General features: G+C 41.0%; 2 protein-coding genes across 18 annotated transcripts in view; one reads left to right on the top strand and one right to left on the bottom strand.

Moving 5' to 3' along the window:
• Positions 1-15,185, bottom strand: part of sema4d (sema domain, immunoglobulin domain (Ig), transmembrane domain (TM) and short cytoplasmic domain, (semaphorin) 4D) — a 39,648-nt gene extending 24,463 nt beyond the window's left edge. For all 3 annotated transcript variants that reach the window (XM_030742610.1, XM_030742609.1, XM_030742608.1), the window contains exons 1-2: positions 15,055-15,185; positions 6,944-7,060 (exon numbers count right to left, since the gene is read on the bottom strand). In XM_030742610.1, the coding sequence (XP_030598470.1) occupies positions 6,944-6,981 (38 nt within the window). In that variant the 5' untranslated portion in view covers positions 6,982-7,060; positions 15,055-15,185. The remainder of the gene's footprint in view (positions 1-6,943; positions 7,061-15,054) is intronic.
• Positions 15,186-18,555: 3,370 nt separating this feature from the next.
• Positions 18,556-27,652, top strand: part of add1 (adducin 1 (alpha)) — a 28,033-nt gene continuing 18,936 nt past the window's right edge. For all 15 annotated transcript variants that reach the window (XR_004020731.1, XM_030743407.1, XM_030743406.1 and 12 more), the window contains exon 1: positions 18,556-18,695. The gene's annotated coding sequence lies outside the window, so the exon portion shown is untranslated. The remainder of the gene's footprint in view (positions 18,696-27,652) is intronic.

The following is a 27,652-nucleotide window of genomic DNA, read 5'->3' as shown; positions in this document are numbered from 1 at the left end:
GAGATCAGACATGACACTTATGCAGTATGTGTGAGAGCCTACAAGAGGAAGAAGGTTGAATGTAGTTAGTTTTTTTGTTTTTTTTTAGACCATGGTGACAGATGAATCAATGAAAAACATGTTGCATATTAATACTAACAGTAAAGAACATGTACAAAAACACGAAGCAATATTCACAACCTAAGCACGCACGCACACACACAGAAGGTAGATAATCAGTCTCAAAAAGACAAAATAATTATATAGCACCTTAAATATCCACTAAGCCTGTATTATGGTGATATCAGGATACGAAACTATAAGCAAGGGCAGAGAAATAGCGAGCAGCCACTTATAACCACTGACTTGTGTGAGGGAAACCTCAGGTAAGGCATGTGAGCGTTACATAACTTTCCTCTTCCACTTCCTTTTCAGCCTTGCGTGTCAAACAACCAGATGTAAATAAAGATGAAGTATTTGCCCTTCCACACTGAATTTTATTTGCTTTACGTGTGCTAATCCCACAAGCGATCAGTCACGGTGTACAGGGCTGTGCAAAAGTCTTGAGTCACCCCTCATTTCAAGGACTTTAATCATTTAAGTGGTCTTGAGCAATAGTTCTGCAGGCTATCTGAAGGTATTTCTTTCAGTACTTCTGCCTGACCATTTTCAGAGGAATTTCTTTTGTTTAATAAGCCACTTCACACTGATCTTTGAATCATTTATGTATAAAAAAGAGGCACCTAGCTCAAAGGATGAGCCTATGTTGTGTCTACACATAACACAACTTAGCAATCAATTTTAAATAGCATCTTTAGGCAATGTGTTATTAGCAGTCTGTCACAAAAACACAGTTTGTTCCAATTTCTTTAGTTGAATCTATGAGAACTGCCAAAGCTAACACAGTTTGATGGCATAAAATAGTATTTTTGCACTATCAAGGTGATTCCCAAAGACCGATTACCCAAAAACTTGGCATGTCTCAGTGTAGAATGTAATGTGTCCTTTAAAAGTTTAAGCAGGGGACCAAAGAAGAAGTGGCAAGCCTAAAAGATTATCTACAGCAGAATAACAGTATCTGAAAGTCATCTCCTTAAGAAACAGGAAAAAAAAAAAAAATCAGAAGACCTGAAACAGGACCTGAGAGATCCATCAGGGTTTGGAAGTGCTTTGGAATGTCCTTCAAAAAGCCTGGAGAACTATTCCTAAAGTCGGTTAAAAGAAATTACAAGAAAGCAAATATACTTCAATGTATATTTGCACATATTTCAGTAAATCCTGGACTTTCGCACAGCACTGTAAACAGGATTCATCATCTGGGAACAGTAAATGTTTACTAAATATTAACCTGTTGCTAGCGCTACACTGACTGCCTTGTAAAATTATTTTAAAATTAAGTTAAAATTCTCAACTCATCTGCTTTATCTGGACCGTCATCACATTTTGTATCAAGCATTACTACAATCCTTATCAATTCTTTAAAAGTACATAAAATATCCATTCAACCACTGGAAAGAACATAGTCAAAGCAACAAAAACTCCCACAGCTGAAGTAACTTTAAAAAGGGAAAAGCCTGCAGCAGATTTTTTTTTTTTTTTAAGAATTTCTAAAGTTTTGTGCATCGTCAGCACTGGTGTTGTGCATCACTAATGAAACATAAAGCGAACAAAGACATTTGGGAATAATATGCAGCCAGCTGGAAAATTATTTCCCTTTTATTTTTAGTGCAGGAAAATAAGATTTCATAAGTCAAAGGAATGAAGGAAGAAATCTTATTGTCACTGAAACAGACGGGTGGGCCTCCATTCACAACACTTTCCAGTCGGTTCCCTCAGACTGCTTTTCTGAGCAAAATGAAAAACAGGCCGAATTCATTCTTCCTACACGAATGGGCCAGCTTTATTCACACAGTCCTCTGAACTCAGAGGGGAGATCATGGCTTACATGTTTAACTTGCTTTGACTAAAGCTCATTGTGTGACTCAGGGTCAGTTTCAACAGGTTCTTTTAAAGAACCAATCTTCGATTTCTCTTTAAACAAAGATAAGCAAATATCAGTAAAACAATAATAATAATTTTTAAAAAAAGACTAAAGCTATCGGTGCCGGAGAAGCACCCAAATCTGTCCTAGAACAAGGAGATAAATGTTCCACTCAAGTGAATCCAGGTCAACTAAATCAACCCAAATATGCAGATTCATTAGCATTTGCTTGGTAAGCTACTATAATGGAGGCCCCCTACACTACTGTATAAAAGAATAATCAGATTATGTTAAGCAGTGATGACTACGAGCATGGTTAGTTCTCTGATCACACGAATAAAGCTTCAGCTGTGCATGAACATTAACAGCATATTACCACTCTTTTCAGGTTTCACGCTTATTATTATTCAGTATTCTGTAATGAGGTGGGAGATGTCTGCCAATATTTAGACTAATACATTTCTTTCTTCAGGTATCGATTTTTATTTACCATAAATTATAGCACATTACTTCAGATCAGTTTTATGATTCTTGGAGCTCTAGACAAACATCAAGGTCAATGCACAATGTATCACTGTGTTTCTCACCCATCTTCTTCCACTCTTTACCATTCTTCACTACAACACACACACACACACACACACACACACACAGAAAACCCTGTATGCAAACAAGCGACAATGCATGCTGCATCATCTCCCTGCCTCTCTGACAGCATCAATGGAGCGCTGGGAGTAGATGACAGACGTAAGATTGATGAGCCGTAGGCCAAAGGGTGCATCCCCCTCGACATCTTCAGGAAGCACTTTGACTTGGCTTTCCTCGGCTCCCACAAAACCCCCTGACAGATTATACAGAGTTTTTAACTGTGCACCCACGAACCCCAATGACACAAGTGACACCAAGCCTTCACATGTCTTAATTCAGGATGTCCTTAGTGGGTGTCGAGACTGGGTGCGAGCCCAGCAGTGCCCCAAAACACGCCCTTGGTGACACGCTGGTCTGGAGAAGGGACAGAGAGGAAATGGAAATGTCACGGGTCTGGGTTTTTTAATTGATGAGTGGACCTGAATGAGGATGGGGCATATGTGACCTTCTGAAGACTCTTCAAGCCAGAGCAAACGTTTTAATAGCCCTACTTCAGAAACCCACCCTATGGTAAACATACTGACAGGATGGGATGGGCTATTGAGCCCTTCTTGTCAAGCCCTCTAGTTAACAGTGATGAATTCAGGTACTTTGAATAAACTACTTCCACTAGCTGCACTCTTAGATTACACTAGGTTGACAAAAGTATTGGGCCACATATCTTAATATCTTACAGTGCACGTGTCATAAACTTTAAACTGGCAAGAAATTCAACAAGTCAACAGTTCAAGCCAAACCCAAAAGTTTGTTTTAAATGTCTCAGATGTCTACTTTAGCTCCCATTCATGAAAATACGCAGTAACTCACCAGTCATGCAAGCGGCTTTTGGCGAGTCATCACACAAACTTTGAGGCTACAGGTACAGAGCTACTCTGAATAGCTGCTTTCCACATGCTGACACAATTCCCGAAGTAAAAATGTTTATTTTGAGCGGGTATTACTATATTCATCTTCTTAGGTTAGCATGTTAGCCTGCTAGCATGTTTCAATCAGCACAAAGTGCAGCTGAGGCTGATGGAAGTGTCATTAGTTTATGTGATAAATCCAACTGCTGGGCAAAAAATTCTGACCTGACTGTGACACAACAGGGAAAACGAAGGATTAAAAGTGGCTGCTGTTCACCTTGAACAGGAAATGTGCTAATTTATTGTCAATTCATCCCACAGTTGTTGAAACAATTTGCTCAAACCTACAAATGTCACCCCAGAGGGAAGGTCTGGCCATTATTTAACTGATCAGAATTTATCTTATGAGGAGCAACAAATTGGGCATAAATGCCCACGATAATCCATCCAATCCTTGCTGAGATATTCTGGTCTGGATCAATGGCATCGGACACTGTTTAAAAAAATTACTACTGCATGATAATATGACCAAAGATGATGAATATTCCTCATTTTATTCAGGTGGCTGGAGGAGACTAGGAAGTGTGCACTAATTAACCTCCAATAAACAAGTCAAACTGCAGATTTGGAGTGCACTACAAAACAAGGCCTTTAAATATCTTTACTCACAAAGCTGCAACATTTAGCACATTTCTAACTGGCACTGTGGTTTTCACTGTAAGCAGCCGTTTAACACAATCAGCTCCATCCTCACTCCCCTGAGATGTGAACGCATGCATGAGGCCTAGACTGATATAGATAAGCAAATATATGCACTAGGCTGGCAAAACATCTCTATAGCAGTGTGATCATTCTAGTAAATGCCCCCAACCCTGTGTGCATGCACACTGTACAGATACCATTACTGTCCATCTATAAACATCCCAAGTCTCTGACAAGGCTGTCAGCGAACACCACCACAGGTGGGGGAGGGAAGGAAAATGATAGCAACAGATGAAGAGAGAAAAAAAAACAACTTCGATATGTAGAAAGGGAAGAGAGGATGAGAAGAATGAGGAAAAATGAGTAGGTGGAGGAATCTGCTTATGGAAAAAACAAGAAGGGAATGGTTACAGAAAGAAACATGATAGTATGGTTTGAGGGCTTAAGGAACAATGCATTTTTTTGATCATGCTGTCCCTGTTTTCCTTAAAGACCAGAGGCACCAGATGGAGATGCAATTCACAATGAAGAGCTTACACTTAGCATACTTATATCTGTATCTCTGTGTCACTGTGATTCTCTTCTTTCCTATGTGATGTAATATAGTCAACCCTGATGCAACTCTTTAAAGGGGAAAAAATTAAAATAAAAATAGGTGAAATTCCTGTTAATTTAACATTCACGGAGGGTGCATGGACTCTGCACTTTAGCGCACATACATACACACACAAAGCACTGTGTTGTAGAGGATTATGCAGGCTTGAATTTAAACGGGGTGGGAAAAAAAAAAAAAAAAAAAAAAAACTGCCTCCAAGCACCATGGAGCAAATCTGGCTTTAGAACCTTTCCTCATCCCAAAGCATCCTGGTATAAAAGGAAAATCCAGCAACTGAAACATGTTCATGTCTGAGGACACAAGAACACATCTGCAGATGGATAATCAGCTTCTGACTCAAAAACACAACCTCTGATTGGAAAGCACAGATCAAAGCCTCTTTGATTAAAAGAGTGCCAGAAAATTATTGCTAACCCCACAACACCAAATATTCTATGAGTTTCTCATGTTTCCACAGGCCAGCTTGGATTTGGGAATAACAACTGGAATGCACATGTCTGTAGGAATGTCCACTGATAGCCAGCTATGTGTAAATGTTTGCTCATAAGTGAGCTAAGAAAGAGGAAAAAAAAAAAAAAGAAGTAGGGGTCATTAGAGAGAGAGAGAGTGTGTTGGAGAGAAAATAAGTAGCTGTCTTCTTCTGTCTTTGTGTGAATCTTAAACAGACCCATGCAGAGGGACGCTTTGTTCGCCGTTACCGTCGGGGGGCACGTCCTCCAACTTTTCCCCTCACTTCCTTTCAGCATAACATTTATCATTCATCCCAGTCAAACAATCATCCTACAACACAGGCGAGCATCTAGCACACAATAAGCTACCCCCACACCACCACCACCACTACTTTCTGGTTGCTGGGATACCTTTCATCCAGCGGGGCAGCTTGTCAACATCATCATCTCTTACTTAGAAACTCCCATTCCTCACTACAATTGATTCGGTGCAGCCGAGGCTTAATAAAAACTCTGTCGTGTCTTGTTTTCAAAATAAAGTTTCCAAGTATATCTTATTTTCTTTATGCTGCATCCAAATCATTATAAAAACGACTGGCTCTGCAAAAATTGCAATGCATCCTTAAGGGAACCTTCTAATTTGCAAGGGAAATTCCCCTACGGGCAAATATGGGATTATTCGGATTTACTAAACTAGATGCATGATATTTTACGCTGACATTATAGAGTGCCAGTGAAAACCAGGGGAGACACCCAAAGGCCTATTTCATATAAAGACAGAATGATTCACCAGATCCACCCTTTTCCTGTTGCACTCTCAAAAGGGTTAACAGGTGCATTAGCAATAAGTGGAGGGACGCCGGAGGCACTGACTCGCATCTAAAAACATCTTATCAGCTCTGCTCTGTGCATATAAACATCTGTCTCTTTACCAATTCCCACACAAGCCTCATCCATCCTCTTTCTTTGGTTTTGTTACAGGCCAATTTTTTTTTTTTCTCTGTAACTCAAGCACGTAATAGTCCTGGCCTTGTTTGGCCTTTTCTTTTTTTGCAGTTTTTGTGCCTGCTGACTGACCTGCACCACTTTATCTAATGCTGACAGCAGATTGTTTTTCCTACTGCACCCAAATTCTCCATAGATCTCTACAGATCGAATCCCAACAAACACTAGACTGAGAGGCAAAGGCCGAGTTGACAATAGAGACAAAAAAGAGAAAGGAGATAGACAAGTATAGATAGAGACCTGCAAAATGAAAAGGGGGAAGGGAAACGATGAAGAACAGAGAAGAATGCAAAGAATGAGCAAAAGAAGAGGCAGTATGGAATAGGCTGAAAACCCCTTTAAACGAATGTGTTTTGTCGTGGAAATAAAGAGCAGTTAGCAGCAACAGCAACATGCCAGCACAGTGAACGAGAATGCAAATTAGCCCCGATCCAAATGACATACATCTACGGTGGCAAAACAGACTGTCTTTTTACCACCAGCCTCCCCCCCAAACACAACAAACCTCTCTCTGCGTGATCTGAACCCGTTCCTCCTCGACTTCTGCATGACAACACACTCACAGGAACGCTTACTATCTGGTGCAGAGCAAGAGAAGCACAACCACAAGAGCAAGCATCATCTGCTTACTTCATACTCAAACAAAAGGCCAGAATACAGTGAGCCCTTTGCACATCTATACACCAACCAACCAGGAAAATAAAGATAAATCACTTACTTGTCGGTCATGACATCGGCTAGCGAATACTGATTCATTAAATCTTCTTTTCACTTTCCTTCACACGGCTGAAACGGTTGAGCGAGAGGCCCGGCAGACAAAGGTCACAGCACAGGTCTACAAGAGAGTTTAAAAAACAAAGTTGGGTTAGAGTAAATCATTCATTCATTACTGCAGTAAGTAGACAAGATGACATTCAACATGATGCCCCAAATAACTGTTTTCACTTATTCTTTTGTGTATAAATAACAGTGATGAATGCAGGTCATGATGGGGCTGAAAAATAAAGCCAGTGCAAAAGTGCCAAAAATTGCAGTTCTTTGAATGACAACTTGAGACTGACTCCAATGAGTCAATCCCCATAGACTCCTATGTTCAAATATCTAACTTTACAGCAGTAATAAACATTTTTACAAAAATGCTGCTTTGGTCTATAATGATAATTTACCCACCCATGACAACCATACCAGGTATGATTTTTTTTTTTAAAGCAACCCACCCTGTTAAAATGGCATGCAGTCCTGGTCAAGATGACCTGCTGTATTTCAAACTGAGCATCAGAATGGGGAAGGAAGGTGATTTAAGTTACTTAGACCAGTTGGCACCAACCACCATGCCCCATTCAGAGTATTTTACTGATGTACTGGGATCTTCCCACACAACCACCTCTAGGATTTACAGAGAATGGTCCAAAAAGAGAGAGAAAATATCCAGTGAGCAGCAGTTCTTTAGGTGAAAAATGCCTTGTTGATGCCAGAGGTCAGAGGAGAATGGCCAGACTGCTTCAAGCTGATAGGAAGGCTACAGTAACTCAAATAAACACTCATTACAATCAAGGTATGCAGAAGAGCATCTCTGAATGCACAACACATCAAACTTTGAAACAGATGGGCTAAAGCAGCAGACAAACACATGAGGTACCATTCCTGCCAGCTAAGAATAGGAAACTGAGGCTAGAGTTCACACAGCCTCACCAGGTTTGGACAACAAAAGACTGGAAAAACATTGCCTGGTCTGATGGTTTCTTCCAGCAGGAGAACACTCCATGTCACAAAGCTCAAATCATCTCAACCTGGTTTCTTGAACACGACAGTGAGTTCACTGCGCTGAAATGGCCTCCACAGTCACCAGATCTCAATCTAATAGAGCACCTTTGGGATGTGGTGGAATGGGAGATTCGTATCATGGATGTGCAGCTAACAAATCTGCAGCAACTGTGTTCAAATTTGGATTCATTTATTTTTCAGTAAAATTAGCCATCTTGTAAAGTCATTGTCCCCACAAATTATGATCATTATTCCATTCTGTGTGTGTAAGTCAAGCAACTCAATTTCTTTATGAAAAAAGGTTGAGTTCAGCAAATGTTTTAGTTCCAAAAAACACAACTTTGTGGAGATAAAAAAACAAACAAACAAAAAAAAAAAAAAAAACACCTAAGACACCATACTGCAGGCTGGGACTAGATCTAAGTTTTGCAGACACGCTTCACTTGCTCACAATTAGCCAAGCAAGGCCTGGTCTGTTCAGATTTACTGTTTCCATAGTTACCAAAGCAGCCAACCAGCCAGCTAGCTAGCATAAATAGAGTGCACCAAGAAGCCCACCGGGCAGTGAATAGACACCATGAAACGGTGGAGGATCAGTGGGGCTGATTATAAATCCAGCATCAAAGGATGAATAATTCATCAATCATCAATTATGAAAAGGTCAGAACATAATGATCAATATGGTGAGATTATATATATAAAATAAAAATGACACCTCTAATGATGCACATAAGTCATAATCAGCAGATTAACTTCCCTGCCAGGATTCTGAATCTGAAATTTTAATAAGCCGATCAAATGAGGCCCATCCTGCCTGTGTCCCGCTGACTGATGCTCAATCTCCAAACCTGGCATTAACTCCTCAGCTTATCTGACTTTAAAAGATTATGATTGCACATTAGAATTATAGATTATGCTCGGTTATGTGTTAACATAACACAGACTGCAACATGCAAGAGTGGGATTTAGCTGCTATAAGCAGATAAACATTAAAATACCAATGTTAAACAGTTAAACGTACATGAAGAGCTGAGCAGCAAAAATAAGGTCTCTGCCCCACCCTGTCCAATCCAACCACCCTCAAACCCAAAAGATGACCAGCAGCAGCCAATCAGTCTGTGTGCAGACCATGGCTTTTTCCTGCTCCTTTTACCTATGCAAACAGCTACTGTTCAACTCTGTCCTGAACTCTAAACTTTACATCTGCCGGGCTTCTTTTTTCTCTCCGGTGCATTGATTTCATTTACCAGTCATATAGAAGTTCACTGAACTTTTGTCCGTCTTTTATCGGCAGGGCAGAAATGTGCATTATCTGTATACACCCAAGTAATTGATGGTAATCGATTTAGAGGCCATTTCCTCTGCTCCCTCAGTGGCTGTTGTTATCGGAATTATTTTTCAAAAAGGGATAAAAGCCGATATCACAACAAACAGACCTGATATTTAAATGAATTTGGGTAATAATTTTGAATTCATCCATAACACCAGGATAAACCAAATGTCAGCGTTTCTTTCAATATTCAACACTGAACTTCCCAAATATGCAAGAGGCCACTCTTTTGCACACTGTGGCATCCACCCAAGTATGAAACTGCTCCATGCTCACTGTGGTGATGGACCCATTTGGTGTTTTCCTGCAAAGTGAGGAGTTCCTTACCCAGAACCCCAAATTAAACTGCCTTCTCCTCCTCATGCAAACAATGATGGAGTGCCTGGATGCTGGCTTAGTAACTGTGCTGCTAGAAATTTGCAGCTAGTGGCGGTTTGTTGGTTTCCACACGTGCAAAGCAGAGAGAGGACCTGCTCAAAGCTAGAAGAACAGTGAAGGGAAGTGAGAAGACACATTTGATCTATCTACAGCTGGCACTCACAGAAAAATCAAACACAGCATTGTTTCTCCAAGGATTTAATGCCCAGTTAAAGAGACCAACTTGTGGCATGCTACAGGAAAATTTTAAATGTCCAAGGTGAGGCGGGGGTAATACCACTCCTTCCCACCTCGAGGGAGATTTATCAACACCCTGTAAGAAGACAAACTCTTTCCACACCTGACAAAAAAACATTTACATAAAAATATATCATCCTTTTCTAATTTACACAGCCAAAGGGAGACAAAAAGCAAATAAGGTACAGTGGAAACTCCTTTACTGCATCCCTCAGCACACTGAATTATTTACCTCTCAGAGGAAATTTGGGTAAAAATAGCATGCACCGTTTTGGCCACTCTTTCCACCCTAATGAGCAAGCTTTGAAAGACATATTCTGCTATTGCAAAAAAACAAAACAAACAAACAAAAAAAACACAAAGGGGGGGGGGGGTATCATTGTCAGAAGGCAGCTGTCGATACAGTTGTCGGTGTCAACACAAGCTCTGTGCGACGTGCATCTTACCATAATCTGAGTGGGAAGATCCTGCAGGTTGAGAGGGAAAAAAAAAACGCAGTGGGAGAGGCTCTTCCAACCTGGCTCTGTCACACTGTTATTACTGGTAAAGTCATCAAAGGTTTGCATGACAAATGGAAAAAAATAAAATAAAATATGACCATCCAGCACAACTAGTCTGTCACCTCCTCCTTCTCTACTCCCCAGTCAAAAGCTTTCTGTCTCTCTCTCTCTCCATCTAGCATGATCAACACTGAAGGGGAAAAAAAAAAAAAAAAAGAGAGCACAAGATGCTGCAAAGGGTGGAGAGACAGTCCTTGCATTCAAGACCTATTTCACTTTGGCGCATGCCAGTGACAGGCTGTCTCCATCTGAGTGTAACGCGAAACAGCCAGCATTCCCGTTCCCCCCTGTCGTAGCAGTCAAACACTTCTCACCAGCGGAGAGCGAGAGCACGGAGATCGCGCCTCTGGAAAGCATCAATGCACACAATTGCTGAGGAGGGGGAGGGGGACAATTTGGGGGTGGCGGGTAAGGGGGAAAGAAGATGGGGGAAGGGGAGGTTAGGGTAGTGACTGTGTGTGTGCATCTGTGGGAGTGTGTCTATTGTTGAGGAGACATTTTTTTTTTTTGGTCACTCCTTTAAGGAGTGAATGGGGACTGCAGGTTCAGCCAGTGCACTCCTTCAGTGCTGCATTCAGCCTCGAGTGACAGAAACACGCAGGTTGACTGCAAAGACAGTTTACATCCTCAGGACATGAATAAGAGGTGCTGGGACTTCTTCCTGTCTATGCAAACAGTGAACTATCAAACGGTGAGTGACGTCAAGCTGACAAAAGAAGACTATCCTCTATAAACAAATCCTACTGTGCACTTGACAAAAGAACAGCTACTTTGTTACAGATGAAAGATGGACCAAATCACCTCTCCTGTCAGCTGTGTCACACGGTGATATTCTCCAAAGCGACAGAATGTACTGTATGTAGGCTCACTCTCCCATCTCCATTCCTTTCCAGCTCCCTGCTCTCAGCAACACGACGCTGGGAACCTTTTCAAAACATTAAGTAAGCTGTCGATAGCGCGGCAGCGCTGGATCAGTAAGCTTCCTGCTCTCTCAGCAATATCAGTCATAGCTGCGGGGGCCAGCATCTTGGGAATTTTCACAGCTTTCCTGTACAGTTTCATTATCGTGATTATTGTTGCCACACTCCCTAACTTGTAACTAAACGCTCTGGTCCTTAATTCAATTGCTACATTTAGTGAATAAAAAAACCATTACAGCAGCCAAGCCTTGAAGGGTGTGGACTACTATAGGAATATTTTATCAAAACACGCTTAACAAAAGACACGGAGCATGATTTCACACCCAGTGTTTGCCTTCGGCCACGCTGACTCAAAACCACCATTCAATCATGAGACGATTTTGCTGAGCAATCTCTGGAATGCAGTAGTGCATTATTCACGGCCAGTAACATGCATGCAGACATAAAAGTGCCTACACATGCCACTGTCTGCTGCTGATGTGGAGCCAGATGCTACTCTGTAGCCAGAATGAAATTATTCCAGCCTGAGGGATACTAGGGTGTGGCTGGGGGGGGGGTGGGAGGGTCAAAAGGAAGAAGGAAGTGGGGAAGAGGGGGGGGGGTCGCCACAGATGTCCATTTCACTGAGCACACCTCAACATCAGAGCAGCACAAGCTGGCCCCTGACCCCTACCCTTTAACTCCTGCAAGACCAAAACAATGAGCCATACATCAAATGCACCCACCTTATTTCCATAAACACTGACTTATGAGTGTTCTAAGACTTGCAGGTCTCATCCTGCAGCACCCAGTGTGAAGGCTGTGCTTTAAACAAGGAGAATCATGTTTACAGACTCATCTGCCTAAGGACAATTGGATTGCTAATTAGGAGGAGGGAACAATGAGAGTTGCGTGCATCATCAAAGAAAACACCTTTTTACAGTGACATCCACAGCAGGAGGGGGAAGGTGCCACTGCCCAGATCAATTGCAGGTATTTTTTTCTTTCTTTTCAGAGAGATGAGCTGGCAGGCAACTGGGGGCGGGGGGGGTGCTCAGGTCAAATCAATTAAGAGTTTATTCAATTACGTGACAGTTTAGGCATGTGAAGAAAGGTGGCATGTCTAAAAGTGGGGTCTTTAATTTGGTTGAATAATTGCATTTGCATCTGAACACAAACGCAGTATGTGTGCTTAAAGTGAGCGTCCTATATGGAACACTGGATACGCTCCAGCGAGAACCAATTTCAATACTTTTTAGGAGAGAGAAATTTGACAAACAGCCAGAGCTCGGTCTGAAACCCAAACAAGGCGTCCAAATAAATATCCCCTGACATCCAAAACAAATGCCATTTCTGCACAAAGTTCAAGTTAAAACAAAGCCGTCTTTCAGCCATGCAGTCCCTGATTGAATGCCCCATATAATATAATATATATATTTTATTAAAGGACTCTAAAGATAGGTTGTGCATGGTTATCATTAGCAAGTCCTGCGTGATTTCATTTAGCACATGTGAATCTTGTGCTTCAAATTAAAGTGTGTTTAAGTAAGTGAGTGTGTGTGTGTGTGTGTGTGTGTGTGTGTGTGTGTGGGGGGGGGGGGGGGGGGGGGGCTTCTGAAAGCTCAATTTTTCAGCTAACAGGAACTAATCACCCATCCAAATCTGCTATGAGAAGATAAAATAAAATATACTGTAACCTCCCAACTTTTAAGGTCAATATTAAATCTACATTTACCTCTCTTTCCAACAGATGTTCCAAAACCAGGAGGAGCACTGGCAACCTTAAAACACAACTAAAACCTCTAATCCAAGAGAAAGTCAGAGTGACAGACAGAAATGCCTGACCCGCTCAGCAGCAGGCAGCCAGTGGTTTAATGATTTGTCTACTGCTGGTGAATGATCACACAGCAATATCCTGTTCTGGCTAGCTCTCTGGGCCCCCTAAGGCCCTGGCTGACATGATTCTGGCTTCCTCTGATGCCAGCCAGCCCATCATATTGACAAGATCCGGGTGGTTGCCCCCATGCCTAATATGACCCTCCGAGGACCTGTGGAATCAAAAGCGACGAGGCAGAAGAATTACATATTGAAGCCACCAGGGAAGGCTGACATGCTGAACGACAATGAGGGAGAAGGGCGGTGGGTAATGTCACAAACAAAGCGGTGAAAACACCACGGTGGCATTTCAGGGAAAAGAAAAAAAACTACAGGGATGGCACTTTCCAAAATTCCACAGTGCTCATGCAATATGAACCAGGCCTGTATATTATAATATATCAGCGACAGTTCATTACTCTCAAGTGAAGAGCATTCGGTCATTAAAACATTTTCTATCAAATCAAACGATAAAGGGCAAGAGGTAAGACAAATACTGCAATTTATCATGACTTAAGCTACAGCTAACAATTATTATTGATTAATATACAGATTATTTTTAGAGATAAACAGCTTTCAAAAGAGACTAGAGTTATAAAAAAAGAAGGCATTTTTTTGAGCCAAAATACTGAAATGATCTCATTCTACCTTGTCATGCATGTGCAGCCAGTTATTCTTTTACATTCTCCAGTCCATAAAAAAACCGATGAAATTATAATTAAAGCAATAATTACACTAGTTATAAAACTAGTTCCCATTTAGTTTTCTAGCAGACATTTCAGCTCCCATCAAAAGAACAACTCGAGAGGCCACCTGTTCCTATAAGTTTGCCCTTCCCTCCATGCTTACAGAAGGTCAAGAGCAGGAATGGGAGGCTCATGCAAAGAACCAAAAACAGTCACAGAGAGATGCAGTTAGCCAGGTCAGAGGGCAAGGAGGGGCAACACTTCATGCAATCTGCACACTACCTAAGACTAAACAGGCATGCAGGTGAAATATGCTGATGACACCCATGTGCAGTTACCTGCCCCCCACCCCTAATTCTTGGTACAACATGCCCTCAAAGGTAGAGAACTCCTGAAACTCCCAAGAGGCCTAAAAGTGCATGCTGCAGGTATTTATTTCACTCGGTGACATTTGGGTGTTCTTCATATAAACTCTGGTTACGTGGCCGTGCGCTTCGGCGCTGTCAATAAAGGGCTTTTGTTGCTGCAGTGAAAGAGCACCCTTGATTTATGCATGCCAAGAGGTAGAAACCCTCGATTGACCTCTAAGGTGCCAGACTGGCATTTAAAAAAAAAAAAAAATGTGCAAGAGGAAATGAAGACTTTGAAAGATACGTGTGAGCTGGTGGATGCGCGATAGTAAAACACAGAAGTTTGTTTTGGTTTTTTTTGGGGGGGGGGGTTGCGCTTAAACGAGAGTAACAGCGTGGACTCCGCGGCCGCCTGCTGCTAGCATCTTATTTTCTGCTTTGAAACGTCGAGAACAAGTAACGAACAAGCAGGAGAATTAAAAAAAAATACATATATATATATATATATATATATACTTATAAAACACACTACATCGATGCATTTTCCCCTTTGTCTCTGTTGGGGTTTAAGCTACAGTGCAACAAGTGCAGCTGAGCTTGAAGTCCGCGATGGCACTCACGAGTACGGAGCGGCGAGGCTCCAGTCCCGAATAAACTCCGGAGTTTCAAAGAGAGAAAATAAGTACACATGCTACTTTCACCGACGACCTAGCGCAGGTTCAACACTTCACTGAAGTAAAAGGCACTCACTGTGGGAAGTTTTCTTCTTCGTCCTGGTGCGTGCGGAGATGAGGGTTGAGACAAAGTTTGGTTTGTCGCTCTCTCTCAGCTCAGCATGGCGGCGACTGGGGCCACAGAGCGGATTCAAACCTCTCCGGGCTGAGATATCCGCGGACAGGGGGAGGGTGCGCAGGGAGGCGGCGAGACACTTCAGAGAGCGCTCAGGCACATTCAGACAGGTCTTTTCTTTTCTTTTCGACTCCGTGCAGTCTGTCTAGACTGAAGAATATCATCTTAAAATACTGTGCGTAAATACACGTTTGATTATGATTAATGATTATATTTTGCTGTCCACCTTACATTTATTTTACATACTCATATTTTATTATCAGTATTTTATACTGTCAGTAAAAACTTCAGTTTTTGCTGTATATTCTTCTACTCGTCTACATGTATTTAAAGTATCTGTTTATGTTTGCTGTTACTTATTTCACTGTTGATTAAAACTTTCATCCAAAACTATGACTGGATAGAAAGATGTTAAAGAAAATTGGCAAATACTACATTGGTATAGGTAAATTAGGCTTGCACTGCTTTACTGTATGCATATTAGAACACGACTTTAATATCCTTGTAAACAACCCCTTACCTTGGATCTGTAGGTGGGGCCAGTGGGTTTGAAAGGTCACTGCTGAAGTTCAAAGGTTGCACAATATTTTCTTGAAGGAGAAGTGACTTGAAAACACACTGAGGGGAAAGACAGACTGACCCTTGTCTCGTTGTGCAGGACAGAGGAGGAGGGGAGTGGGGCTTTCCATGGCACCGCAGGCTGAAAACAATACCATCTTTGAGTCAACGACACATTGCTGCTGCCACAAGATAGAACAGTATCACAGTCTACCTCTGTGACTACTTTGTGGATTCACTGACTAACAAATGCCAAGAACTTTACCTGCCCAGCTGAGCTGCAATAAGCCTCTAATGGCCTTTATTGCAATGAGAAATAATTAGGCCATATCCTTAAATATGCCGGGCATCTTCTGGTCAACTGCAAATTGTTTATTTTCATATCAGCCCCTGGTGATTTGAGAGCTTTGAGCTGAAGGTTGGCTGCAGTTAAAAGGGGACGGCCAGTGCTGCCCTGAAATGAATACGAAAAGCAGCTGGGTTTATCTTCACTCACTCTGTGACATGTGCTTCTAAGAGAAAACAGGTGACCCAGGAGGAGGAATGCGTGCTGAAACTTAAATGTAATACTGGAGCTCAAAGGATTCTCATTATCACATAGCAGACCTTCATTTTATGACATATTTTATTTACTAATCTGATTGATATATGTCATAATTCTTTGTTTTTGAAGGTTGTTCTCAGCTTGTCTGCCCCATCTTTTTTTTATTGTGTCACTCTTTCATGTACAGGCAAACTTCTGTTTATTAGTGTTAAAAAAAAGAGGGACATATGGATTAAAGAAACTTATTTTAATGCTGTAAATAAGAATATCAAATGAATGCATAAAATCCAAAAACTAGATAAGTGAGTGTCAGACTACTAAGTAGACAAGTAGACACACACTCACACATAATAGATGGGAAAAATTAATAGAGTAAGGTGTAGAGTTCCACTATAAGTATATGATCTTCATGCCTGAGCCCTTCAGACACACTGGATGGATATATTTAGAGTCCCTCGTTGGTGTATCCATGCTACAAGGCAGACCGCAATTATTCACAACAGTGGAAGGGCCAGTGCTGGTCTGAGATCAGTAAAGAGGAGAGTGTATGTGTGTCAACTGGTACAGGACAGGATTAACACTACAAGAGTCAGAGGGCAGGCCCAGTACTCCATTTGTATTAAAAGTAATCACGGTAAACTCAGAAAAATTAAGTGCAATATGTTTTTACATTCTACACAGTATTACCACGGTGGGCACAGTTTAAGGTAGTACAGTTCTAACGAAATAAAGCCTGAAACCAATACCCGGAGGATGTATGATATCAGTACATGAGCAGTCTAACAGTGGAACCGGCTCACTTCACGTTAATAAAATAATAATAATAATTGAAAACCAACACATAGCAGGAGAGGAGAGGTTTGCTTGTGATTTATTTTTATTCTTCTGGTAAGCAGTCTGTGGGAAATTGCACCCTTATGCTGCATTCACACAAGATGTTATCAAAAGCATGCAGAAGTGGAAGAGGGAAGGAGTTTTCTGGGCTTCTTATTTATGTTGCAGCTTACAGCTTACTCTGCTTTTACTTTTTGCTCCTACTTTCTTATATGCTATGTACAATGAAATGTATAATGAAATGCATGGTATTTGTTTTACAGTAAAGCACACTTATTTGCCTACATACTTCCCTGAATTTAGTGGCCTGTTATTAACACAAAACCAAAACAACTAAGGCAGGTAAAGCATTTGTGGGAGGCAGTGAGGCTGTGGTAAGTATGTGGTGCTACATTATATGTATTTGCCTAATTTATCCTACACTGAGACGCAGTAATTGAAACTCTTGTCTGTGCAATGCAACGGCACTACAGTGTCAGTGCTTCACCACCTCTACAAACCAGTATTACTTTACAGCAAAGCAGGTGTCTACCTCAAGTGTGACAAAGCAGTACCATCTAGTGGTGAGTACTGAACAAGTCATTATGTTTACATGAACCATTACCCTCACACGTGCACATCACTTCTCTATTGCCATAGACTGTATGGAAAAGACAGTCTGCTGCAGTTATGGCAAATGAATTAACTGCGCCCCCTGGCTGCCGACTATCTGTCCAGCTGTCCACAATTAAACCCTGCAATGGCTCCAAAACCGCCGTCAACCCTACTCCCTGGTAGTGTTATGTAACTGGCGTCCAGGGTACCATGAAATCAATTTGACTGCATGTTTGCTGAATGCACGGGATCAAAGTGTAACCGTATGCATCTGAGAACTGTTTTGACTTATTATTATTATGAGCTCAATTCAAGTTTTATTTATATTCAGCCCACAATACTAAATACATTTGGTAGGCATGTGCAAACCCCACGCATGTTTAAATTATATAATTAAACCACAGCATGACCACAAACCTCCAAAATAGCTCCAACATCATTGTCAGCATGTTTTTTTTTTTATTTATTTTCAATCACATGCACAACGGGTAATGAATGAATGTTACTACAAATCCTCATTAATCAAGATCAGCGAAGCATCCACTCACACAATCCTGGGAGGTCAAAACTGATAACAGTACTGCTCTCAAAATATCTACTAGCTACATGGCATTCACAGTATATATTCTAACAACCTGACATTGCAGTGTAGTTCTATGAAGGGCTGATTAAAAATGAACATCTGCGACACGCCTCAACCGCGTACCTTCCGTTTTGAAAGCTTTAAGTTTTTGCGGTGAAATATAAATCCAGCCATTCCTGCGGGGCGGGCTTACAGCCAGCGCTCCAATCAGCGGCCACGGTACTTCACACGTGATCCTAAGTGACCAATAGTGAGCCGTAGATTTGCCCGTTTGCCGCACCCAAGCAAGGGATGATGGCGGCTGGGCGGAGCGACGAAGCGGGGACAGGCGGCGCAGAGAGATAACCCCACTGTGAGGAAAAATAGTGAAAACCGTTGTCCTGTTTTCGCCGAGTTCTGTTTATATTTCACCACTTCATCAAAGAGAGGGTAAGCGGTGAGATAATCGATGCGGTTTGCTTTTCGGCTGCTGCGTTTATTCGTGGCGGATTTCTTGATATTAGCGTCTTTCTCGTTGTGTTTCACTGTAGGCTCAGCTCTGTTTTGCTAACATGTTGCCATTGAGCGGGGGAGTCTGCTCAGACTGTAAAACGACTTGTTTCTGCGTTTCACTGTACTTTAAGACATTCACATTGGCTCAGCTGGGTCCCTGGTATAGCCGTGGACCACACACGTTGTTGCTTAGAGTGTTTTGCCCCCAAGTATCGTTAGCTTTGTCTCCGAGCAGGCCTTTGGTGGTGGTGTTATTTTTGCATTTCACTTGCGCACAGATACAGTGGCGTTTTAGTATGAACCCCTGAGCTGTTCGGGTCGATGGATTTAGGCATGTAGCTGCTCCTCACTGTGCAGGTCTGACTCTAGTCTGGGTGTGTTTCAGAGAGTGGTGGTGGTGGGGAATTTGGGTTGTGTCCAGCTGTATGTGCTGGTGATGGAGCAGTTTCCTGTGTGAGGTCAGACAGCTCTCTGTCCTGCATGATAACATGGGTGCACACACACACAGTTTTAAATTATAAGCAGGGTTTGCAAAAGGGAACAAGAGGAAACGGGTGGGATGCTGCATTAATTCAGATGGAGAACTTTAAATATACAGTACAAAATGACAGTAGAAAAATGTTATGTCTTAATGTGCATGACTTATGAGAATGGGCCCACACTAAAAAGAAAATGTAAATCATTATTCATGAAGGAAGAATTGAATTTATTGGTTGATACAAGCCTCTCAATGGCTACTTAGTGTGCCTTATATAACTGGAAATTGTGGTGTTGCTCAGGTAAAACCCACAATTTTACCCACAAAATAGCGAGTTCCTGTAATATTTGTGCACTAAACCAATAATAGAAAATATACAGTTCCAGCCTTAATTGCTCACTTTAATTAACAATGTTAGGAAGATGACTAAAGGTTCATATGAAGTGCAATCTTAGAAAAGTGCTTCACTGTCTGACAGTTGCCTGTTTGTTTTAAGGTCCATACTTTCGAACAGAGCCCATAAGCTGTGGCTGTGTCTGGCTTGTTTATAGTCTGCAGGGAAGTCCCCCACCCCCCCCCACCCCCACTGTATGAGGATTATCAGAGCCAAACTGCCAAGATAAATTGTCTGTGAGTGTATGTGTTAAGGCATGGTAACTCCCTGGATTTGGTAACTCTGCAGGAATGAGTGAAACTCCCAAAGGATGGTGTTAGCTTCGTCCGTCTGCTGCCACCCTTGGTACACACTGAACGACTACGCATACACGCTTACTGTAGATGCAGAGCTCTCCCACTCCCCACGCCTACACGCTTGACTACAGTGCAGCTGAAAATGTGTTCCTCATTTCAGCTCCACTCTGGCCGTTTCACTTTTTCCTCCCTTCCTCTCCATATGTGATCACTTAGCAGCATCTCAGGTGGTAGTCAGAGATGTAAAAACAGTCACTGGTGAACTTTCATTCGCACCGTAGAGGTCACCAAAGATCACGTCAGTGTGATGCTGCTGTGTTCAGATCGCATATTTAGCTGGCAGATACACACACGCTACACAGATGCACACAGGTTAGTGCAGACAATAGTGTAACACCAGGGAAGCTGCACAGGAATGGGTGTGCTGTTTCAGAGAGCGGTCTTCCACCACTCTGTCCCATATGACATGCGACAGCCAGATGAAGCTTGAACTGCATTCATGCAGTAACACTACAGAGCGTCTTGCCCGGCTACGGAAGTTGCAAAAAGATGCAGTTTCCATATGATAGACCCATTGTGGGTGATGCATTTAATGTTGCACACAGTAAATGTAGCACTGTCAGCCTGCTGCAAACACTCACTGTGAGGCACAGATGGGACATAGGAGCTGTGCTGGCAGAGGTATATCACTGCCTTCACACTGGGTGACATGAAAGAGGGAGACACTAGAGAGTTTAATGCCCACTTTTACAGCCTGTACCAGCAAGAGAGCACCGATTCACCATTAATGTCTCCACACACAGCAAAGAACAGTCTAGAAAAAGAACAATCTAACCATAATTGGTGGATGTACATCAGCTAAGCAGGTAAATCAATGTAAAGTTTGATCTGCCAAGCATTTGTTTTGGTTATTTATCCATTTTTCAAAAAGCCTCTTTATCATTTTATGAGCTACATTTATGTCTCAAATGGCTAACGGCATCAGTAGGTTAATAAGATAAAGGTAATTTATACCTGTTATAGTTTCCACTCTGCTTCAGTCACAGTGACTTAAATTTTGACTATAGTTAATTGGTGTTTGCAATAAAGTGTGATTCCCTCCCATGTATGGGGCTTTTGCATTTAACCAAATGCAAATGATTTTAACATTATATGTTAGATTAGGTGCTGTTAGTTTGTTTTGTTGATACGGCTTCTTTAATTTTTTTTTCGTGTAGTGCATAAGATAACGCAGCATTCTCTGGGCAGTGCTAAAATAACAACTGATGCATTTCCTATAGTTGTAGCAGTTAAAGATGGAGCTTCCACACACAGAGAAACAAACAATTACTACCAGAGTCTTCATCCCCAGTAATGACAGGCATCCAGCTCGGACGTATAAGGAGTTCTTGTCTGAGTGCATCTGTCGAATGTCTGAAAACTGATTGAAACTGTATACATGCATACAAAACAGTACTGTCATAGTGCCCCCCCCCTTACAAACAGATCTTTTCACTGACTCTCACTTGATTGGCATATTTTTGGACAGAAAAAAATACACTGTTTAGTCTTAGCTTAGTCATGCTGAAAAGATGCTTTTAGTGCAAACTTCTGTGTCTCAGAAGTAAATTATGATAACGCTGAAATGTGTACTAACACACTGAGTGGTTGGGAGTTTATAAAGAGTCGGACACATAGAAAACAGAGTGCCTGGGGCTGCTCTTCATGCTCCATTTCTTCTCTGTTTTTGTTTTTCTTCCGATCATTGTCTCATCAGGTCTCTGTGGAGAATGGAAACATCTGTATTGGGTGGTGTCAAAGCACGTTCAAAACATCAGTCATCAAGAGAAAATGCAATTAATTGTTTAACAGCTTGCTGTTCATATTCCTGTTGAAGGGTACAAATGTAATAGAAAGTTGTGTGTCTAGGATTTGGGGTATTTTGCTGTGATACTTTAAAATTATATATGTAATGGGATTTGTATTGTCACCAGCATTTTTTCACATTGTTGATACTGTGGACAGGATGAGTATTTCTGTCTGTGTCAGGCTATTGTCAGCTCTTGGTGAAAGTTTTGTAGTGGTAGTGTAGGATTGTACAGGACATTAATTTGTCAGGTACCTTTTTTAAACTTCAAAACTGCAGAATTTTTCTGCAGCCAGTTTTTATTTTTACTGAGTAATTTACAGGGGTTTTTTTCAGGATTATTTGTTTGGTGTATAACAAACCAGAAAATGCCTTCAAATCACACGTTGCTCAGTCAGTGTGAAGCCAAATGTGATGTTTCATCTGTTGAAAGAAAGACCTCAAACAAGGTGATTTTTGGTATAACTGTAGTCAGTGATAAGAGAAAGTCTGACACTGTTTATCAGTCAGAGCCTGCCCCAAAGCAGAGTTTCTTAGTCTCCAGACTTTGCTGCAGGCTGGAATTAACATGGTTGTTTTCTCTCCAGTATGTAGTATAAAAAGATCATTATTCACATCTCCACCTCAAAGCTAGTTTTCTAGAGGCTAATAAATTTTTTTCCCCTAAACCTGTGTGGCCTTTAGTTTTAGTTAAAACAAAGAACACATTGCTGAGATGAAGTGATGGTATGGGTAGCCATAAAATTCTTAACATTTGCAGGGTAGTGCATAACAGTTTCAGACACACCCAGAGCTCTGTTCAGTGACTACAGAGTGCTTTCCAATACAGATTTTCTAATGGGTGTTGTTACAAAAGTCGAGCTGTTCCATTAATTCCATTACTGCATGTTTTCATATTAAGTTGATTCTAGCAAACATGGAGGGGTGGAGAAGCTGATAATTTTTTTTGCTTTTATGACTTTTAAAAATGCAGCTCAATGATTGTGTCAGTTCACTGATGCAGAATGAACCGAGACCCTTATGGAGTTGAGTGTTAGGTTAAAATCTTAGTAGAAGTGTATTTATGAAACAGTAAAACTGCTTTCCTTGCAGGTTAGTCTCGTTACACATGCATCCAAAGTAATTCCTGTAAGATTAATTTTAATTGGGATTTACATTTTTACGCCTCAATGTCAGTGACAGCTATGGCTGGAGGCATAATGTCTTGGGGTTGCCCAACCATCACCATTCTTTTTATATGGTGATATCCGTGGAATGCTCTTAGGATATTTCTTCAAATTTCACACAAACGTGCAGCTGGATGAACTGGATAGATTAAGGCCACTGTGACCTCACAAAACTTGTTTTTATCCATAACTCAAAAATTCATACATAAATCATGATCATCAACTGTATACAGGTGGACTCGGTTAATTCTTTGTCACCCCTGTGCGGTCCTGTTTTTAAAAAGCGTAGTTGACCTTTTTGGTCATCTTGGCTGTGGGGGCTGACTAAGAAACCAAGAACAAAAACATATCCTGATTTACTGATCCCAATTCAAATGAGAAGTAGGGTTATTTTCTCATAGACATCTGGTCTGATGGTGAATTGGCCAAACAGATATTTGGAGCCCGCTCATTTTGTTTAGTCTGGATAAACATTGATGTAAATGATATGCCCATCCACCCTGCAGTCTTCGATATGATTTTGGTTTTAATCTTAAATGGGTGGCACATCATGTCAAAGGTGTGTGCTTTGTGACACTGACTGGCTTGCATTGTGATGTTGGCCTACAGCTGTTCTTGCATAACAGCAATCTTTAGAGGCTGTCCTGTGTTTCCATGGTGATGTGTTTGGTTTCCATAGTGACTGTACTCCTAACAGGAGAGGAGGCCAGCCGGGCATGTGCACCTACATTTCTGAGGAGTGACGAGAGCAGGGCCTGGTGAAACGGCAAACTTTCTGTGTCTGTGGCCAATGATACTTTGCTACTCTGTCCACAGGACAGACTGGACAGTCTGATCTTTTGTTGTAGCATTGCTTATAAACACCAGAAACACCAGTGAAGCTGTCCCTGCTGGAATTTGTAGTGTCTATTATTGAACAGCTGGAGGGACTCTGTTAATGTTTGAGGTTTGAGTGGAACAGGAAATTAGTTTATGCAAACAAATGCTTTTGAGATAGCAGTGGAAGTGATTTGTTTCAGTGCTGTTTGTGGGTTTTGTTAATACACAAAATGATGTATGTTCCTTTTGACCTCTCTGTGCTTTGTTTACGCAGGTACGGTGGTTTTGAAAGCTAGTAGATTAATGTGTACCCTGTGTATTCTTTCTCTAGCAGAGCTCCTGCTGTCATCCTCCTTTATGCGGTTTGAATATACTTTAATACATACTTGATACCCCCCCTTCCCCGGTATTTGCAGCAGTAAGCAGATCTTGTGGTATTGTGCATTGCAGGGTTGAACATCCATCTGGAGTGATGGCAGCCTCAAACGAAAGGATCCTATTACGCTGTTCCTGTGGCGCTTTAATGCACAGATGTGGGTCAAAATGAATGAGATTAGCATTCAAATCAGACCTAATTTTTTATTTATTTATTCATTTTTGGCTTTAGTATATTTCCTGTGTTCCTGGTGAAGCTTCAAAATGCCTCAGGATCTTTTTTCCCATCTCAGCCTTATTAACGATTAATATCTGTAAACCTATTTTTTAATAAAAATCACATTATGCAAATTCTGAAGTTTTTCAAAAACGTAAGACATCACCAGCAGCCTGATTAGAAACTTGAACAAAACACAATTTTCTTCCATTACCTCTGAGTGCTAATGGATTGATAAAGACACACAGTTAAAGCTTTTATGAGCAATCACAATTATGGTATTGATTTTTAGGGCATCAAGCTCAAATGGATAATGCTGATAAGTTCCTATCTTGCAATAAAATGCTGTGGGCCATTAGATATATATATTATGTGCAGGTACTTTTCTTAGGCAGGACCTAAGTGAAAACTGTTAACAGTCCAGTTTTATCAATCTTTTTTTTTTTTAACATATTCTTTCTGTGAAATGTCAACACTTAATTATTTTGTGGTCTTTGGTGTATTGTAACAGAACTGGATACATTAGTGAAAATGCTGGCAACACTGTTTCCACTTCTCAGGTGGGCGTCTAAATCAGTATATTTTAGTCTCTGCATGAAGAAGGTCAGTTGGAAGAACAACTAGATTGTTTATTTCTGTACTGTTTTGTTGCTTCTTTTTCATTCGTTGATTGTGGACACAATTGCTTTGCCTCACTGCTGTTAGCATGAACAACCAACAGCTAACTTGTGGTTTTTCAACAAGTCAAATCAAAGAGAATAAGATGTGACTAGGTGTCTGGAAGCATTAAGAGCTTTTTCCCCACCCTGACATGGGTCAGTCTTTGAAGAACTGCAGACACTGCAGTGTTGTCAGCTTTGCTGTGTGTTAGCTACATGCAGAGTTGATACTCTCAGAAATGAAGTGAAATGATTGTACAGTGTGACTTTAAAAGTATATGATGTTGCATAGATTACTCTGGAAATGGCTGCTGTTTTGCAGCAACATGGAACAGCTACCTTGGATGCCAAGTGGTGCAACTATTTCGCAGCCTGACTTGATTAATTTGGCACATGGACATCAGAGCAGCTGGTACGGTGCTGCAACTTCAGCAGAGGGGATTTTTATGTTTATTGCGACTTCAGCAATATCTGCCTACTTTCAAACCACAGCTCTACTCTGTATCATCAGTGCTGCTTCCGACTGTGTTACTGCATGCTCAGCACTGATAGGATTTTATTCATGATATATAAACAGTCAGGTTTTCAGGCGGCTCATCGGGTGGGGCATCAGTAATGAGCGCAACAAAGAATGTAGATACAGATAATTGGAAAAAATATCATTCCAATTAGACAGTGTGATAATCGCACAGTCCCTACATACATGCTTAAAATATTTTATTTGTTGCACCTTTTTAAAGGACGTTATTTGGTTTGGATGTGCTTCTTGCAGTTGATGCTGTTCTTGCATCAAAACTAGGGCTGGAATCGGTGACAGAAGATCAGAAACCATTTGTACTTTTTCTAGTCCTATTGAGGCTGTATCTGATTGGTTGATGACTTAAGACTTCATTTTGAATGGTTCATCAGCTAGAGCTCTTCCATAATTTGAGATATAGGTTAAATATATTTGCAGAAATGCATGATCAAACCTTCGCTGCCAACAAATTCTATTAGATGTATAAAATTTAATGTCACACATAAAAAATAGTATGCTTTGTTGATGGAAAAAAAAAAAGGACTATTTGGAGATTCCCTTGCATCATTAGCAGGCCCGGGACTGAGGATCTCTCTCCCTAATGAGTGTGTTTGGCACCAGATCTCAGTGCTTGTCTGTATTCCTCTCTCAATAACTCATGTCCTAGTTGCATGACTGAGACAAAACAGAGTTTGTTCCTGAATGATTGCAGCGAGGAGTATGCAGGCTACTTTTTAATTCTTAATTGCAACTTAAGTTGGTGTTTATGGCAAAAGGAAAGCAACAGAGAGGAGAAAAAAGTGATTAACATAAAAGTAATTAGATTTTAGGAAATCGGAAACGAATGTTGTTACAAAGATGGCGGCATCATCCTCAGCTGTCTCCTCTTTGGACAGAGTTTGGAGTTTTCTAAGACGTGGAAAGCGTAAGATTTATTGACATTTTTATTATTTTTCTCAATGAGTGATGGAAAAAAAATATTGATTGATGTTAATTCTATACAGAATAACTGGATAGGATGCACAAAATGTAGAAACTACATATTTTATCCTAAAATAAGTGTCTTTTAATGCTGTGCGTGTGTATAATGCTAAATAAAAGCGCATGTATAAAATTGCAGCTAAGAGATTAACCGAACGGTAAAAGCGACAGTTACTTTCTAGCCTGGAGTGAGATATCCACGGGAAGCTTTGTCTAATTGAGATTCATAAGGCATGAGCAAATTGCAGTGAAGTTAGATATCCCACAAACATTAGTAGCTAAATCAATTTGTCGAACAGCTAAACTAGTGTTACTAAAACATAACTCTTTTAGCATCTAGGACTGACAGTAACGGCTGTCTTTAATGAGTTTTTGACTTCTGTGGTGTGGTTTGCTGTATTTAAAATTACATGTTTACACACTTGTTATCATAGACTAAAGACAGCGCAGGTTTAGGGCTTATCTGCAGTCTCTGTGGTCTTTTATTTTTATACTGTTGGTCTGAATAGACAGCAAATGAAGGTATTACATCCTGTCTATCTCATATACAGTTTAAGTTTACTGAATAAAAAAATGGACAAAGCATTCTTGGCCTAGAATTAGCCAAACGGCAAACAAAGTCCTGATTTTAAAAAAGTGACCTCAGATCAGTGGAAATGTTGGTGTTATTGATGTGGAAAACACTAATAAAAGCGAGCAGGAAAAGAAAAGAGGGTCTGTCAGGCTCCCTCTGTGATGCTGGATGCTTTGAGTTCAGTCTGCAGTTGTCATGGCAGTTTTGGCTCAACATTTGTATCGATTTGAATTAATGGGCTGTATCAGTCTCTACCAATGCGTGTGCGCACATGCATGCGTCTCTATGCTCATGAGTTTGTTCAGTGACAGACAGCTGCAGACTATTTATCCTTACAGAGAGCCAGCAAAGCTGAATCGATTGTAAATCTGTCTGTAAATCTCTTACTGTTGTCAGTTAATTGTTTTACGGCAGCTGGTTTAGGTAATAGGTCAAGCTGTAAGAGGTAACTGTTAGAATTAGCAGTGTATATGGGATAAGTTATGTCAACAACATAACAGACGCTGTATAGCTCACAGGGTTGAGTGGGCAATGCATATACAGTGAGACTGTTGCATGTTTGTCTCTCTGTG

The sequence above is a fragment of the Archocentrus centrarchus genome, chromosome 12, assembly GCF_007364275.1.
Source record: "Archocentrus centrarchus isolate MPI-CPG fArcCen1 chromosome 12, fArcCen1, whole genome shotgun sequence".
Classification (NCBI taxonomy): Eukaryota; Metazoa; Chordata; class Actinopteri; order Cichliformes; family Cichlidae; genus Archocentrus; species Archocentrus centrarchus.
Note: the sequence above shows the minus strand (reverse complement) of the source record. Positions and strands in the feature narration are given on the sequence as shown.